This window comes from Brachypodium distachyon, chromosome 4, assembly GCF_000005505.3.
Source record: "Brachypodium distachyon strain Bd21 chromosome 4, Brachypodium_distachyon_v3.0, whole genome shotgun sequence".
In the NCBI taxonomy this organism is placed as follows: Eukaryota; Viridiplantae; Streptophyta; class Magnoliopsida; order Poales; family Poaceae; genus Brachypodium; species Brachypodium distachyon.
Genome location: NC_016134.3, coordinates 28,266,378 through 28,284,856, shown reverse-complemented (window position 1 = coordinate 28,284,856; position 18,479 = coordinate 28,266,378). Strand labels below are relative to the sequence as shown.

General features: G+C 47.1%; 2 protein-coding genes and 1 pseudogene across 2 annotated transcripts; 1 reads left to right on the top strand and 2 right to left on the bottom strand.

Annotated features, from left to right (window-relative positions):
• Positions 1 to 1,583: 1,583 nt before the first annotated feature.
• On the top strand, positions 1,584 to 2,423 carry LOC104585045 (F-box protein At2g43440). Its single transcript, XM_010240953.1, has one exon. It carries the CDS (start codon positions 1,584 to 1,586, stop codon positions 2,421 to 2,423), a length of 840 nt encoding a protein of 279 aa, XP_010239255.1.
• Positions 2,424 to 6,835: 4,412 nt separating this feature from the next.
• On the bottom strand, positions 6,836 to 8,407 carry LOC100826167 (annotated as a pseudogene).
• A 4,525-nt stretch (positions 8,408 to 12,932) lies between these two features.
• On the bottom strand, positions 12,933 to 14,006 carry LOC104585044. Its single transcript, XM_010240951.1, has one exon. The coding sequence runs from the start codon at positions 14,004 to 14,006 to the stop codon at positions 12,933 to 12,935; it is 1,074 nt and encodes a 357-aa protein (XP_010239253.1).
• Positions 14,007 to 18,479: the final 4,473 nt, after the last annotated feature.

The window sequence follows — 18,479 nt, the reverse complement described above, 5'->3', positions numbered from 1 at the left end:
CTCGGCCGGCCGGCAAGCACCGACGGGTCCTACCTCCTCAGCTTGCCGCTCCTGCGGCAGGAGGGAGTGGGGAACCCGGAATTGCGCTTGGCACTATAGCTGGTCTCTGAAATTAGGATTTGGTCAAATGACAGGGTGTTATGCTGACGATGACGGTATTTTACGGGTCAAGAATAAGTTTTACTTAACTGCTCTTCCATCTCGTCAACGACGATCTCATCGGTGTTGTTGAGGAGTGTGGGCCGGTTGGTTGCTACTCTTTTGCAATGGTGGATCTAGTTTTCTCATCGTGTTTTGCAGGTAGTATACATATTTCAGTTTACTGGTTCCTTTTTCGATCGGCGAGTCTCGACTAGTTTCAACTTCGTCATAGAGTTAGTGAGGCTATGTTTTCCTAGGCGGATCGGAAATGGTCATCCAACCCTCTTTTATCTCCTTCTTCTTCGGAACGGTAGTCTGTTTCTCATATCACTGTTGCTGGCGTCTTCAAGCTCTGACCGGCGACTTCCCTGCTATTACGAAAGCAATGTTTTTCTGGCTCCAACGTGATTCAGAGTTCAGAGATACAAAGGCAGCATCGATCAGCTTTGCTCATGGCGCGGCACAGGCGAGTATAAAAGGAAGACATCGGCCGTTTGTCCACGAGGGCTCGGAAATTAAAGGTGTGGGTAGATAGAAGAGTAAGGTTTTTCATTTTCGGTATACGTACCAAACACATTGTTTGTACATACTCCCGTCCAGTATAGTGGCTAGATTTCTAGCCTGCGAAACTACGTGCACGTGCAGTAGGAAAATTGAACGGGTGTTGGGAGGTCTATACGCACGTTGGGCTTGGCCATTGGCATGCACGAACCGGCCCACAAAACACACAAAGCCCACGGACTGAGAGAAAGCGAAACGCGTTTCCGAACAAGGGACGTACAAAGGATCGATCGCATTTGCATGCATGGATCAACGGATGGTGTTAACCGATCGAATTAATTAGTTAATTAGCGGCCACCGGATCGATTAATTCTGGTTAACCACTCGGACTCGGGATTAACTAACGCGGTAATCAACCCCAATATATACGCGTACGTACATACACACATCGATCCTGCAATTGAATCAGGCCGACGCACGTACAAGCAAATTAACGGGATACACTGACAGTCTACAGGATTATGGATCATCCCCGACCCTCCTCCAACAAACGCCGCCGCATCACCAGAAAACCGCCGGCGGCCTGCACCCTCCCAGACGACCTAGTCATCTCGGAGATCCTGCCGCGCCTCCCCGCGAAATGCCTGATGCGCTTCAAGTCCGTCTGCCGCGTCTGGCGCGCCGCCATGGCGGAGCCCGGTTTCGCCCTTCGCCACCGTGAACACCATCGCTTACCCCGCGGGGTTCCGCCGCCCGTCCTCGTCATGCCCCGCAAGAGCTCCATCGACGAAGAAGAAGAAGAAGACGAGCTCTCCAAGGATGTCAGCTTCCACCGCCTTCGCCTCGGCCCGCCGACATCCGCCGACGCCATCGACGAGGAAGAGTTGATGATGAAGAAATCGTTTGTTGTTAATCACTCAACACACGAGCAAGCAGCAGCCATGACGAACGCGATCTTCCCCACGCACTGCGACGGCCTGGTCGCCATCGCCACCGCCGGAGACCAAGTCTTCGTGTGCAACCCGGCCACGCATGAGTTCGTCGCGCTGCCGCCGGGGACACCCGATGCCCGCGAGTCCCGGACGGAGCCCGCCAGCGTGGCGGCGCTCGGCTTCAACCCGCACACCAAACGTTACGTCGTAGCCAGGTACTTCTACCGGCGCGACGACGAAGACGGCACCTGCGTCGACATCGGCCACGAGTTGTTCACGCTCGGCGGCGGCGGCGACGACGATTCTTCCTGGTCCTGGGAGCTCACCGAAGACCCGCCGCTCCCAATCGTCCCGTCCCGTCCTGTCTGCATAGGAGGAGCCTTGTACTGGGTATCCACCAACAACAAACTACTCAAGTTCAGCTTGTCCGACAACAAGTTCGCCGTGATCCCGTTGCCGCCGGCCACTTCGTACCATTACACCCTGGCCAGCTTGACGGACCTGGACGGGAACCTTTGCTACGTCCACACGGCGTCGGCGACGGTCTTTGACGTGTGGCAGCTTGTCGACGATGGCGGCGGCATGTCGTGGTCTCCGCGGTGCCGGATCGATACCTTGGATGAGGGCCTCGGCTTCGATGCCTTCTTGCCGGTGTGGGCTGGTGAGGGCAGGATGCTGGTGGCCGTCGACTACGAGAAGCTCTACTGGTGTTATGAGAAGAGCGGGCGTCTGGAGGAAGCGGTGGACCTGGAAGTGGATGTGGATTTGGGGAGAGAGGATGGCGAATTGTACCTGCACCATGTTGTTCCTTACGTTGAGAGTCTAATTTCTATCAGGAGTTGTAAGTAGTGAATGTGGTCCTCTCATCATGGAGCAATCCAAGTGAGTTCAATCAGCAATAGTTTGATAAAGGTGCTAAAGATGTACAACATAGTTTCTACATATTTGTCATACCTGTATTATATTTGGGCTATGCCCCTGTGAATACAAGTTGCATATTTTTTCACACTTTGATCTCCGTTTCCAGAATGAACCACATTTGCAACAAAAGCCAGTGATCCGCAATTTTCAACTAAAAACGTTCGTTTTCACTCAAGTGTAACAACGCAAAAAATTGGCGAGGCATGCCAAAAGCATAGAAGCATAGAGCCCATGACTGGTATTATCCAAAGTTTCTTCCCGGATAACACCAGGGACACAAATGTGCTCCTTTCATCAAGCAGCAAGTCAAGTGAGTTCGATCAGCAACAGTCGTGAATCACCACCCACGATCGTGAAGACAGCAGCAGACACTCGTGTGTATTGCTCACATCAGGCCTGTGAAATCTTAGAGTACTCCGTTGCCTTCTGCATCACAAGCTCCATTCTTTCTCTGTCGCCGTGAGATTTCTCGTATGCCAGGTATTTCTTGAACAAGAACTGCAAACAATGAGCATCGTAACGGAGAAACCAACATTAATAGAAGGAACGGTTAATAAAGCCCTTGCTGAAAATGGTGACATGAAATTCTAAATGACAAATATCAGGTAGTGTTGGGTCCTCGCTAAAAATGTAACAATCTGTTTAAATATTAATTCTGGATATCCCACAGGAAAAGAGAACAGGTCAGAGATATGCTGGGAAAGAGGACAGATAAAGAGTAAGGGTAAAAGTTTGAGCTCAGCCCAACTAATCAAGCTAACCAAGAAGGCATAGCAGTGCCAAGTTCCTGAAATTTAATTCATTACTGAAGAGACATTGCTTGATCACCGCATGCTCTCTCACGGCCAAGACAAGAATTCAGAATTACAGAACGTTGATTAGTCATTGTTTTGCTTTTTGTGCGCTAATCGTCCGAGTGAATGTTCATAGTTTTTTTGTGTGTGTAAGATCACAACATTAGGCATGTATATAAAAATTATAATCATCATATAACTTCAGTTCATCACATTAACCATCCAAACATGATTTGGCATTCAACCTGAATATCAAGTGTGGATTCCAAATACCTAAACATCCAAACAAAAATATTGGCATTCAATCTCAATATCCCGTGATATTGGCATTGGAGCCAATGCAATGCCAAGCTTTCCAAAAAGGTCCTCCCTCCGATCCTTAATTATTGTCGTGGTATTAGTACAAATTTGAACTAAAACCACTACAAGAATTTAGGATCGGAGGGAGTATAAAACAAGTGAGAATTTAGGCTATTCTAGTATGTGATATGTTCCAATGACACGTTCCTTTAGTTGAACACAACTTCATGTTCCTTCTTATCTATTGTTGACATGTTAACGTGTTACAATGATGACACAACTACACACAAGAAAATGAACTCACCTAGAAGAGTACAAGCTGTAGAACGTGCACGGCCTTGAACTGATGCATGATCCTCAGGCAAAAGTGATTGTATTTAGTGTCATGTTGTCCATATACATAAAAAACACCGGGGCTGAGCCATTGCAAATGTGCCATCTCGCCAAGCTGGACAGAGCATGGATCATAAGCATCCATCCACTCAAGCAACACCAGCTGGGGGGCGGAGATTTTGGCATTGGCAATCGGCCGACTCAGACGAAAGCATCGCCTCAGACACAACACTTTGAGCGCTGGTGCCATGACAGTGAGCTGCTGGAAGCCATCGCCTTAGTCTGTGAAGATGGTGACTTAGAATTTTTCTGAAAAACTTGATTTTGTGGTTTTCTAATTATTCGCACAACCATATTGAAGCAATCTATGTCCATATATTCGTCCATTTTCAATATGTTCCTTATTTATCTTAAAGATAAACTAATCGAATAAGGCTTAGAGCTTATCACCCATTCTCTTCTCTGAAACAACAAATTTTGTCAAGTATGACAACGAAAGAATAGTGTATTTGAACACAAAATGAATTTTGTTGGTACCTTTTCCTGCAAATCGTACACAAAACGTACACAAACCCTCTGCTAGGCTGCGCGGGTGCACGTAGGGGCCACGAGGCGGCGCGGGCGAGAAGGAGCACGGGCGCGTGCGGGCTTCCAGTGTATCCGCCCGGGTCACTGATCTATACCTGAGTAACTTCATGGTACAAGGTCCATGCGTGCTCGGTGATGCTGTCTCCTCGCCCTAGTGCACGTGCTTGCACAGACTCACCATATTGAATGTCCATGGTATTGACAAATTCACCATCACTTCGGAGTCCCTCCTGCAACTGGAGCTATCCGAGCTATATAGCTTCTAGCAGCTCACTGTCATGGCAACAGCGCTCAAAGTGTTGTGTCTGAGGCGATGCTTTCATCCGAGTCAACCGATTGCCAATGCCAACATCTCTGCCCCCCAGCTGGTGTCGCTTGAGTAGATGGATGCTTATGATCCATGCTCTGTCCAGCTTGGCGAGATGGCACTTTTGCAATGGCTCAGCCCCGGTGTTTTTTATGCATATGGACAACATGGCAGTACATACAATCGCTTTTGCCTGAGGCTCATGCAGCAGTTCAAGGCCGTGCACGTTCTACAGCTTGTACTCTTCTAGGTGAGTTCATTTTCTTGTGTGCAATTGTGTCATCATTGTAACACGTTAACATGTTAACGATAGATAAGAAGGAACATGAAGTTGTGTTCAACTAAAGGAACGTGTCATTGGAACATACCACATACTAGAATAGCCTAAATTCTCACTTGTTTTATACTCCCTCCGATCCTAAATTCTTGTAGTGGTTTTAGTTCAAATTTGCACTAATACCACGACAATAATTAAGGATCGGAGGGAGTACCTTTTTGGAAAGCTTTTGGCATTGCATTGGCTCCAATGCCAATATCACGGGATATTGAGATTGAATGCCAATATTTTTGTTTGGATGTTTAGGTATTTGGAATCAAGACTTGATATTGAGGTTGAATGCCAAATCCTCTTTGGATGGTTAATGTGATGAATTGAAGTTATATGATGATTATAATTTTTATATACATGCGCAATGTTGTCATCTTACACACACAAAAAAACTATGAATATTCACCCGAACGATTAGCGCACAAAAAGCAAAATAATGACTAATCAATGTTCTGTAATTCTGGATTCTTGTCTTGGCCATGAGAGAGCATGCCGTGATCAAGCAATGTCTCTTCAGTAATGAATGAAATTTCAAGAACTTGGCACTGCTAATCCTTCTTGGTGCATTTGTCTGCCCACCATATAACTTGGTATACCCCTTCTTGCTTGCATGCTTAGTTTTTATGGTTTATGAGTGACCGTTGTATGAATTTACTTCCATTCTAGACCATATAGTAATCATATATCCCAGTCAAATGGTATACTTGTTTGTAGAGTTTACAAGCACCTTTTTCTTGGTTCTGTTCAATGTTTTGTAGCCTGGAATTTTGAGCAATCTGGACAATTTACTGTCAAAAGAGCATACAACTTGGGTTTGTCGGTTTTGCTACAGGAAAATGGTACATGGCAATGCAGTAGCAGACCGGAGGGTGACCGTGCACTATGGGAGCAGATATGGCATGCTGCAGTTTCCTCAAAAGTGCGTGTGTTCAGGTGGAAACTTCATATGGGTTATATGCTAATACATGATAAGTTATCTGTACTGTATGTTAGTTTTTAATCTTTTGAGTGAAGCATACTCTTTTAGAGTTAAACGTTAGTACCAGACCATTGCTAACAATTGTTAGTGGTACAAAAGCATATATGCTTAATCTTGTTCCAGTTTGCAGAAAATAGCTAAGGGGATGCTGGAACGGAATCGTGTCTTTGTAATACTATGATTCGTTGATTTTGAATTTCACCAATAAATCTCTTTTGCCTACATTCATCTGTCTTTTATTTCTTTGCTAAATATATTTATTGTGTTTTTAGATTTTATCTGAGACATCATGCGTGGATCATGTGTTACATCTGCAAGCTACATCGCTACAATGACAACTTTTAAGTGGTTCGATGAGATTTTTTTAATAAAAAACAACTTGAAGAAAGATGAGATTCAAAAGAGATGTTTAATCTTCTCTGTGACGTGCATGCACGTGCAAACTTACTAGTAAAGTAAGGGTAAAAGTTTGAGCTCAGCCCAACTAACCAAGCTAACCCTGCCATGCTAGCCATCGATTTCAGCTACATACAAATGAATAACAACGATAAATGGGTGAAGCACGGAGTTTACTAGTTTGGAATTAAGTACACTCAGAAACTGAAGATGCATGACAAAATATCTCTGACTGGATTTTATGCATGTATTTGTTGATAGTAATATATACTAAGAATACACGGAAAATGTGACAAACCTTCATCTTTTTTGGAGGAAGACTAAGCCATGTCACCCTATCAAATAATGCTCGTATAACATCCGTGTCACCAAGCCGAACTTCCTGCAAAAGATAATGCTTGTCAGGTGACAGAAAAAGAGAAAAATCGTTACAATTTGCAGATGCAATATTACTTGATCAATGTAAACACTCCAAAGATCTGTTCTTTTTGGATACTCCCTTAAGAGAAGCTCAAATATGGATCTCCCTTCCTCAGGCACCCCACACTTGAACTCCAGGATAGCAGTCTGTGAGAGAAATTTAATACGCTTGCTCTGTGGCAGACTTAGAAGCGCGCGGTTTATGATGGATTTGATGTATTGAACATCCCTGCCTTGCTTGAGAGAAAATTGAATGCGGCGCAACCAGATCTACAATTGCATAAGGGAAGTCATAAATGTAATCCTAAAATAAGCAGGAAACTGACAAACTAACCTTGCATGAAGTCTTGAATCTTTTGGTCATTCTTTCGAAAAGTTCATCTGCCAGTTCGTGCTGTTCAGTTATCTCATACATTCCAAGAAGAGCCAAGTACACCTTTTTGGGATCACAATATTGCACGGCTCTCTGGAATATTTTGTTGACAGCATGCTGGTATATACAGCAAATCAGTGTCATCAACTGAGACAACAGAAAGAAGCTTAATACTGTCATCTCAACTCACCTCCCGTGGACAACCGCATTCATTTTCAAGATTAAAGTATGCTACCCAAACATTGAGTTTCTCCTCCTCTTCTCTAATGTTTATTGTTTTCAAAGCCCTAATAAACACAAGGGACAACTGTATTACGATGAAACTGTGTTCAACGGGTTTGAACATGATATAAAGTAACCAGATCTCTTTGTGAAAGAGATTGATATGAATGAAAATTCTCATGGAAACTTTTCAAAGTGGCAGCTCCGTATCGCCACCAGTTGAAAAAAAAGAAAGCAGAAAAACAATGATCCATAACAGCAGGTGTACCTTTCAGCTACTGAACGTGCTTTCTCAACATCTGCAAGGTCTAACAAAAATGCCATATAGTTTATCCAGATAAAGCTACTGTTTGGAGAGCTCCGGACCAACATCTCGAATTCATCTAGAGTTTGTGGTTTATCTTTCTGTAGAGCCTTTTCCTCCAAGGCACTGATATCTTGTTCCCTGAAAAAAAAATACATGATGCAAAGAGTCTGTAATGCCACTGTTGAAGGTACAAGGAGAACAAAATGTGTGAAAACCTTTGTTTTCTCGCCTTCTCCTTCAAACTTCTATTGCTCTTTTGAGCATTTGATCCAGTTCCATTAGCAATTTAACGACCTTCGTCATCACTCTCTTGGTCCGAACCTTCATATTCATCCAAGGAGATTTGAAGTGGTTCCTGCTGCTTTCCACCACCCCTTTTCTCCACCTCAAAGCTCCCCTTTCCACTATATCTTGCACGCTTGTGACTATTTGCATCTCCAATATCAGCAACACGACGAACAGAAGTAGGAGGAACATCAACAAGAGCTTTTGGTGATTCTTCATTGTCACTACTGCCATCATTCTCTTCGTAAATTTCAACACTTGGGATCCATGGACTAGCCATGCCTAGAACAGGAGAAAAGATCATATAAATAGCAGTCCATCACAGATCAATACCCCCAAAAAAAAACCTATATCCAAAAACCACAATAATTTTTGCCATGCCAGCACAAAATCAAAATAGTCAATACTCACAAATTGATACTCCCTCCGTTCCTAAATTCTTGTCGTTGTTTTAGTGCAAATTTGAACTAAAACAACAAGAAGAATTTAGAAACGGAGGGAGTACCCAATAGTAAATTCTCACATATTCACAGATTGATACGCAATATTCATTAGTACTCAATAGTCTATACTATACCCACAAATTCACAAGATTGATACACACTTATACAAAAATCAAAATCTAATAAGGTACTGTAGTACAATTGTGCCATGCCATTACAAAAATCAGACAACTTTTTGCCATGGACAGTTTCCTATCGCCGAGATGGCCACGGCCACTGCTGGCGACGCCGGACGAGGGAGGCGGGGCTGGCTTCAGGTCTGCGCGGGTGGGGCACCGTCGGGATGGCTTCACGTCGTCGTCGGTGAATGATCACGTCAGGTGTTACTCCCCGTCCAGCGGTAAATTGGACGATTGATTGAGGAGGAGAAGTGCCTGTGTGTCCCGGAGGGCTGGACCGCTGGAGGATTGAGGACGGCCAGAGGCCATGGTGGCGGCGCGCGGTGGGAGGAGAGGAAGGCCGTCACGTGGCGGGAGGAGAGGGAGGCCGGTCGGAGGAGGAAGCAACGGCGGCGTCGAGTTTCAGCATGCTCGATTGGGGGCGCCGCCAGGACGTGGAGAGTCGAGTTTCAGCATGCTCGATTTGGGGCAGAGCGGGCCTGTTTGGAATTTGGAGTCAGGCCACCTCTACCGGGACCGGGACCGAATGCGCGGTCTAGCTTGGCGATGCATTTGCGTCCGCTTTTCGTTCCGCGGAGAGACATTTCGAACACAAATCTGTGTTGGATTTGCGTCTCAAGGACCGAGAATCGGAACGCCGCTCGGTCCGTGCTTCTGCGCTGGGTCAAACCCTTTCGCCTTCTGGTCCCACTAGCAGCGATGTGGAAAGCACGTCCCGATCATATTAAATGGGGACCAGCCCCGTCCATATCCCACTCACCCACCCCACTTCGCGCTCTCAAAACCCTAGCTCCCGCCGACCACCGTCCCTAGCGATGGCTCCCAAGAAGCTGTGGCCGCCGGTGAGGCACGACCACGAGGCGGGCTCGTCCTCGGGAGCCCGCCACCGCCTGGCGCCGATTCCTCCGGTGACATTCTATATGTCGCTGCCGGCCCACCACCGGGGCCGGCATTACGTCGACGTCAAGCAGGCGGAGTACTTCTGGGACCACGGCATCCCCTTGCCGTGGTCCGATCTTCACCTCCCGCACAAGTGGCATCTGAGCCCCGAGCGGGTTCCAGTGCCCCCCGTCCCGGTGAGCGACCGAGCTCGCCGGCTCGAGATTATCCGCTGCCATGCCGCGCTCTCGGAGGACCTCCGCGACGACCCCGACTACGCGAAGGAGTCCCCCTTCTGGGACGCGTGGTTCACGGCGGAGCATGACCTCCGCCGTCGGGGCTACGTCGCTGGCGTCCCAGCGAGTAACGCCGCGCAGCCTCTACCTCCTCCAGCTTGGCCATCGTGAAGCAGGAGGAGGAGGACGAGCTGGTGCCGCGCACCGCGGAGGAGGAGGTGATGCTCCAGGCCGCTGGCCTGGCCTCGGCGCGGCGCTCTACGTCTCCACCCTCACCGACGAGGATGGGGGCGTGCCGCCACCGCCTCCGCCGGCGCCCGAGGTCGAGGAGGAGGAGGAGGACTGGGACCCCTGGTCCGACGACGATGAGGAGGAGATGGTGGCCTGGTCGCCGGAGCCGGAGATCATCGACTTGGAGTCGGACTCCTGAGTAGATGATCTCCTTTATCATATGTAGTATATTTTTATGTCTTTTAGTAGGAGTTTAACTATATATGTATGAACTTTGGACTACTATATATATGAAATGAGTACCTTTTGTTCTTGTCCTCTGGGTTTTTTTTTTTTGAAATGGGTCGTCCCACTGGACGTAGGGCACGACCCAAATGGACGATGGCCGGACACGAGGCCTTTTATGTCTGGCTAGCGACCTAAACGGACCAAAACGACCACAAAAAGTGGTCCGTTTGGCTCGCTTGGCTGGAGTTGCCCTTACTACAGCTAAGGTAGAAACTTCGCTGAAAGCCAGGCCTTCAGCGAATATATTTCATCAACAATAGTACTCCCTTCGATCCATATTAATTATCGAAATATTGCATGTATCCAGATGATTTTTAGACATAGATGGATACATTCATATTTTGACAAATTTGAAACAATTAATATGTTAATACGGACGAGAGGGAGCAGCAGATTTCTTCTCCTACGACTGTGGCGGGCCTGGCGGCGGCCACCAGCCCCCTCTTCCTCAGCGTCCAGCCTCCAGCGGCTCGCAGCCTGTGGGGCGCGGAGAGCGGTGGACTGCTTTTTTATTTTATTTTTCTCTTTGTCGAGCGTCGTGGCCTAGGGTAAAAGAAATGCCATCGAATTCATCTGCCTTATGCTTTTTTTTTGCCGAGACTGGAAAATGCCCGCGGCAAAGGCTCCGCCAAAACCCCGAGAAAAGGCCTTCGGAAAAAAAAAAACTTGCCGTGCCACGCGAAAAGGCCTTAGGCAAACATGGTTTGTGCAATAAGAGCCAACGCTTTACCCAATTCAAGGATTTTGAGGTTTGGGTTTGATGTGGCCCGAAGCTGAAGCCCCGCATCACATGGATCGGACGATTGTTAGCCGGGTCCACGGTTGCGTCGCACCGTGCATGGGTTGGAGAAGATTTTTTTCTTCAGAAATGTCGGAGATCATGGAAAGGAAGAACAGAACAAAGAAGATCCGTGCTGTGAATGTCAGTTTCGATGCTAGTTGAGCATGTTCCTCTGGTCGCTATCAACCTTTCCAGATCGAGAACAACGTCTTGCATGAATAGGAGTAGCTATTACAATCCAGATACCAAGGAAAAAACAACCTGTCTAACTTAACATCCATAACACCTAAAATTTTCACTATCAACTATATGAACTGGTTGAGAGAAATACTATAGTTCCTAAGAAAATCCTTCTTTTGCAGCAACTGATTGGCAGAACTTTCAAAGCGCATGCTGGAAAATAATCTAACTGAACAATTGATGGAAGCAATCTGTCATATAAATAAATAAGAAGCAGAAAAATACCATCATTATTTGCAAAATTGATTAAGTAATCCAGCACATTAGTAAGTTACTTCTATTTTCTTTCAGCAACAGAAACCATCTGTCATAGCCAAAATTACATTAGTTAGTACGCCCTCCGATCCATAAAAGGTGCCGTCCATTTTGTACTAACTTTGAACAAATTTTGTACAAAGTGTGCGATACTTTTTTATGGATCGGAGGAGTAGCAAATCAGGAGAATATATTACATTGTACAAAAATTGAGTAACTTTCTCTCAGCACATTATCAGTGACTGAAATAAATTTATTTGCCTTAATTACCTTGAAACAAATGTAGAGATTCTGAAACTACATCATTTTCCCATCCATTGATAAGCCAAACCAGTAGCTTATTTAGCGAGACAAAAAAGAAAAGAAAAAACAGCATTTGAAAATATATTGCTCGATCCATTGCCATGAATAAATCAGTAGTCCAGAGAGTATAGCCAGAAATACTAAAAGGAAAATTCCAACTGTTGTATTCTAGGGAAAAAAAATTCCAACCATAAATTTCACATAATGATCTATCCTGTTATGGAGCAGTATCAAAACAATGTCAAACTATGGAGGATGGAAGGATCAAGAATAAATGCAAACATCTGATACCTTAAACGTCCATGCAAATAGGACATCTCACCAGTCATGATGTATATACAAAGATACAAAATGGGAAAGAAGATTGAATAAGTGCAAAAGACGCACAGATACACTGATGTACACATATGTACTAAAGAACTGTACATTACCGAGTATGGAGCAACAAATGAAGCAGCACAAAAATAGCTTCATTACATGAAAATCGCTACAAAAAAGAGCTAATTTTAAGGGATCACTTACTGCAGGGGTTGGTGCCGAGTGCCGACTAGTACCAATGGTTAGATGCTGATTCTGCCCTTGAAGACGCCAGGTTAGAATTTGTCAGACAGAATGCATGGATGCTCTTGGTTCTCAAAATAGTACAAAAGTAGACAAATTAAGACCAAATCACTCAAATTTCGAAGGGAAATTCAAGAACAATTGTTCCATATTGCAACCCACGTTGCAGCCACAGTTCTACACCCTGAATATTTACAAAAACTAAATGGCTCTTTGACCATTTATAAAACTAACAAATAAATCGAATCAAACATGCTAAGAATCTAAAAGAAAAAAAACATGCATGCATGACCTGATCATTCATCCGATGCACGGACGATAGATCGAATTTTCCGCTAATTGGTAGTCCTGCTAATGACCTAAGGATGGATCAACCAAAATGGCTCTTTGACCACCATGCCATGCCTAGCTAGGTTTCATATTTACACATGCGAAGGAGGACTTCGCTGGAGTCCGGGGTCACCGGCACCACAGGCACAGGGGACGTCACCTTGAGCTGCTTCATCTTCTGATCCCTGATCTTTTCCACATTCCTGTGGCGGTTGGAGTGCTTGAGGCTGCTGAACTCAGGGCTCGTCGAGGGCCGGTACTCCTCACAAAGCTTGCCCATCTTGTACCGGATGCCGCACGCGTTGCACAGCGTGCCATTCCCGTTCGGCCCATGGCGCCACTGCGGCGTCTGCCACGAGCAGCAGTGGGTGCACGTCCTAAGCCGCCCGTCCTTGTCCAGCTGCTGCTTGGGCTCGGCCGAGCGTCGCTGCTTGCCATTGCCCACCCCGACATCATTGCAGTAGCCGACTAACTCGAAGTCTTTGTCTTCCACGTTGTCCTTGTCCCGCTGCCGCTTCTTCGGCTCTGACAAGCGTCGACGCTTGTTGCCATTGCATTTACCAACATTGCAGCGGCTGATCAACTTGAAGTCCTTGTCTTTGACGTCGTCGTTGGCATTGCTGTCGTCGTGGGCGGCGGCGGCAGGGCCGGGCGACGTCGTCAGGGCGAGCGGGAAGGACACGGGCCAGACCTGCCGCCTGCGGGCGGCGGTGCGCCGGTGGTGCGGCTTCGGCAGCACGGTCCAGCTCAGGTCCTCGCCGAAGTCCGGCGCCTCGAGGGTCCCCAAGAACGGGCCGGCGGACGTGGTGGACACCGGGATGGACGACGGCGCCCCAGGCACACCGTCGAACACCTCGCGGGCGCTCCTCTTCGTCCCGCCGGGGCTGGCGGCAGCAGCAGCAACCGGCAGCGCGCCGCCCCCGCCCTCCTCCAGCGCGCTCCTGGAGGACTCCTCGTCCAGCAGCGTCGAGCAGTCGATGCCGAGGTCCTCGAGGAAGCCGTCGTCGAGGAGAGCGACGTAGGTCATGACCTTGTCGAGCGGGTCGTCGGGCGAGCAGAGGCCGCCGCCGGGCGGGGAGAGGTCGAGGCCGTCGACGACGTCGAGGGCCAGGGGGTCTTCATGGAGGTAGACGTACTGCCCCGGCTTCCGCATGCGGTGGCGTCGGCGGTGAAGGCTAAGGCGGCGGCTAGGGTTCCGGGTAGTCGCATGGACGACGTACGGGCGGCGGCGTGTGGAAAAGGAGGAGAAACGGGGGGTGAAATTATAACGAACCCCCAGAATATAATACGGAGGAGTAATATCTAGTCGTAATTATCTATACTTCGTAACTAAGCGAGGCGGCGGCGTTCCGTGTGACGTTTACTTCTCCAATTAGCTTTGGCCACGTCAGCGGTCTCGTTTGGTCTTCCCCTCGGTGGGCTCTCGTATGTGGGAGGGTCACACCCGTGTTTCGCGCCTCCTTCATCGGCTCTCGTTGTTCCTCGGAACGGAACGATTTATCGTGCCGTGGATGTACCGCTACAACTGCTAGTACAACGAGTACAAAATATGAAAAGTACGCATAAGGATACAGCGATACTACATGGCACGTACGACATGGTGTGTGTTCAAAATTGTTTCACAGGACGCTATGACGAACAGGCTTCTTTTAAAACACAAATGAAAGTCGGAGTATCTTGGAAGTCCTAGCGTGCATCCTGGAGTAATATTTATCCATACACAGGACTCCATCCGCTTTTTGCTAGATGTTGTAACTTTTTCCCAATTCAAATTCCTCTTATTGGAAAAAAAAACATGAATATAACAAGCAAGAAATTTAACATGATGTCATATCAAAATTCTACAGGAATTCGAAACAAATGAAATCAAAACATGAAAAGTTTAATCAAACTCACAGCCCTAAGGCATGAAAGAAAGAAACTGGGTCGTTGAGGTTTTTGTCCTGGTGATGATGGCATATGGAATAATGCTCTCCCGGCTATATCCTCATCGGCGTAGTCAACATGGCCTACTACTTCATGAAGCTAGCGGATCTCACGGTTTTTATATAGAATTATTATATTTGTCTTTTTTTTCGTTGGTTTGGCTACGACCGAATCAGCAATTCGACAGACTTTCTTACAAGGGTTGTGTCTTGGCACATTGTGCGTTCAACAATCCGGTTATTCAAAATCTATGGGGTTAGTTCATCTATGTTCTTTTTTCGGAATTGTATGCAACTAGTCGGCGGGGCGGCCACGGGAGGTAGGAGTGGAGTCGGATTGGGGCGAGGGGGCTGCTTGTGCCGTCTGGGAGGATGAGGCGGCCACTGGAGGAGCCGAGGAGGGGGAGGGGCGTGGGGGGCCGTCGGCCACGGGAGGAGGAGGGGGGTAAATCCATTTTTGCAAAAAAGCCCAGTTCCGTCCTTAAATAGGACTACACGTTGATTCTTAAAGAAACGAAGGGCTAAAACGAAAAAATGCACCGATGGACGAAACCCAATGACGGAAATCTTACTCCTTTTATTATTAGGGGTAGATTAGGATTTTTATTGTTGGTTATGTTTTACCCTTTTTATCCTTTCTCTATGTTTTTTTGAATCAATAAAGTCGGTTACTAATTATTTTTTTATAGATTTAGGTTTTTCTATGATTTAGTTAAACTCAAAAAATTGACTTACAAGGTAGAACCACGGAGGGAGTACTCTAGTTGGATAAGGGGAGTGCTATCGTTACTAAGGAAGTACTGTAATAAGAAGTGTAACAATAATTAAAGTGGAAGTGTTGCGATAAACAAAAGAAATTCACCCTCATGTTGAATTTTAGTGCGTTAACACACAACAAGAACTTTTAGTCACGACGTACAATTCGTTATCACACAACGAGAACGCCGGCGAGAGGGCGCGCATGATGGATTTGGGGATCGAACAGTGGACGCCCGAAAATCGGCTCCCTTCACCCTCCTTTTTCGTCGTTTGTCGAATTCTTGTCCCGCACCCTCGCACGCCTGGGCCAACAAAAGACCGCAACCCTTAATGGCCCAGCCCAGAGTCCCAAACATGTTTTCCTCCTTCTCTCTGACCCGCACGCACACGAACGGATCGAAACTGCCTAAAAAAACGCGAACGGATCGAAACGAGCGTCGCCTAGGGTTTGGCTGCACCGCCACCCTCTTCAACCTCGCCGATGGCAGGAGCAAAGCGGCGACCGCGACCTGGGAAGTGGACGGTGGTTCCAGGGACGCAACGGGAACAACGGCGGATAGTCGACGCAGGCTGGGATGAGGGCGGTGACCGGCGCGGGCTTGGAGAAGAGCGGCGCACGCGGCCTGAAGGCATGGGCGAGGAGGGTGGAGCGGGACCGTGTGCTGAGAGGCGGCGGCCGGCGCGGCGAGTGCGGGGAGGCAAGAGGAGGGTGGCGCGCTGCCCCGTCGGCGTTTGCTGGGAGGAAGGAGGCGGCAGGTGCATGTGCTAGGGCCTAGGAGGTGGCAAGCAGGGTAGAGGGAGGCTGCGGCCATGCGGACGCGGTGAGGCACGTGTGCTGGGTGGCGGTCAGCGTGGGCGAGGACGGCGGCCGCCCTGCCGGCGCGTGCTGGGCACACAATGCTTCCCCGATCTAAACAATGATTGCTACAGGACACGAACACAGGGCACACAAATCCACCTCTATGCAAAAGCAGCGATGATCCAGATTCAGTATGCAGAGTGACAATGGAAAGCTTGCATTACTCCATGTCCAGAACGTGAGTGATTTCCCTATTCTAATTGTAGGTTTTACCTTTTGTTGCTTTCCTAATGTTTGGGTGCTTAGTAGTATTGTCATCTTGCTTTTCTGCATCTTTTTGTTTACATCAAATTGGTTGTTTGCTGCATGTTTGATTCATGTTGAGCTCTTTTTGAATATCTGAAAAAATGTCCTGGATATCAAAAGTTTGTCAAGGTCAAAGGTAGAAGCTAAAATTCAGTCAGGACCTTCAGAATCAGACGTAACAGTTTTAGTTGCTCCATCGCTGAGTGGGTCGAGATTTTTTCCTGCTATTCAGGTAAATTTATTTTTGTGAAGAGCATGGATTTAGAACTGTATATCTTTGCTGCATAGAAGTTAAAATGGGTTTATGCGTGCAGGTATAATGCACATCTCATGATATGTTGATAAATTTATGAAGTTATCAAAGAAGGTTGTGACCTTTTCAACTATCTCCATATGCAAGCATTGGATGTTACCCAAGGTGAATTTTATTGGGAAAGTCCAGAATGCCCTTCTCTAATACTCCATTTGGTCTATGGGAGTATTGGGTACCGTATCTACCTTATATAACGATCAGAATGAACATTGGTAATTTAGTGTGATAATTTTTTTTTTGCCGAATGCTACCTTGAGCTGAAGGCAATACTAAGAATATTCAGTCATCAGAATGGTTTTGTCCGTTACATACTCACATGAATTATGTGCTTTGCATTTACAGTAGTCATGACAAATCCGATAATTTCAGTTGACCTTTACAACTTGTATACAATATGGTTCTACCGTGACAACTATGATTAATTTTCAAGTTGCATGAACGGCTTCAAAAATCCCATGGTTATGATGTATTGAAGGCAGAAGCAAGTGCAAAGGTAAGTTAACAGAATGGGCTCTGAAGTGCATTGGATGTGTAGGGAGAGCAAGGACAGAGGAAACCATGGCACAATCATTGAGTTCGGCAGAGTCCGGCGGTATGATGCCTGCGACCATCTTTCAAAGTGGTCGTGACGACCATTGTGCGCCTGCCACGAGCGCATTAAAAAAGTGCCGTGGCAACGCACGGGCAAACTGCTAGTGTAATCAAAATACGAAAACTGCCAGAGAAGAGCACGTACGGCGTTGATCGATCCATCGGATTTGAGAGCAGATTTTGAAACCAGATTTTTACGATGTGTGATCTTTTTTTCTCCAACCATGAGCAAAAAAAATTAGGATCATATATTAGGAAATTAGACTTTATGCACACAAAGTTTACAGATCTAACAAATTTTGGACCTAAGAAATTTCAGATCAGAGAAAAGTCCCCATTTATGGATCTAAATTTTTTTGATCAGATAAACACCGCCGAAATACACACACTTGCCCACGTGCTCAATTTTCCTGCTGCACACTTGTTAATTTGGCAGGACATAAATTACATTGCTGTAAATACAGCTATGTACACTACGGATCAATATAGTACACGCATACCACATTGCTCCAAATTTAAAGACCTTCCTCTTCTCTCCTCCCCCACATTTAATTTCCGACGTCATCGTCTTCGTCTTCTCCTCAAAGCTGTAGACCTGTAGTATTTATCTTTTTCTCTCTTGCCAGGTAAGTAATCAATGGTTTCCACTCTACCTCGTGCTAATCCGCCACGCTCCAAGCCCTATAAATACCCCGCTCTGGCGCTCCTCGTGTGCCTCATTCCCAGTACCCCACAAGAATACTAGATACAGCTGATCCAATTTGTCTCTACGTAGCAAGCTTTAGCCATGCCGACGGCGACGCATCTGGACTTCCGGGCGGCGCGGGGGGCGCCGGAGACGCACGAGTGGCCGGAACTCCACGACCCCCAGTGGTGGACGGCGGCGCCGGCGCCGGGGAAGACGAGGTGCCGGTGGTGGACCTGCGCGACTTA

What these genes read in the sequence shown, in the direction of transcription:
- LOC104585045 (XM_010240953.1), top strand. Translation starts at nt 1,584, where the DNA reads ATGACGAACGCGATCTTCCCCACGCACTGCGACGGCCTGGTCGCCATC.
- LOC104585044 (XM_010240951.1), bottom strand. Translation starts at nt 14,006, where the DNA reads ATGCGGAAGCCGGGGCAGTACGTCTACCTCCATGAAGACCCCCTGGCC.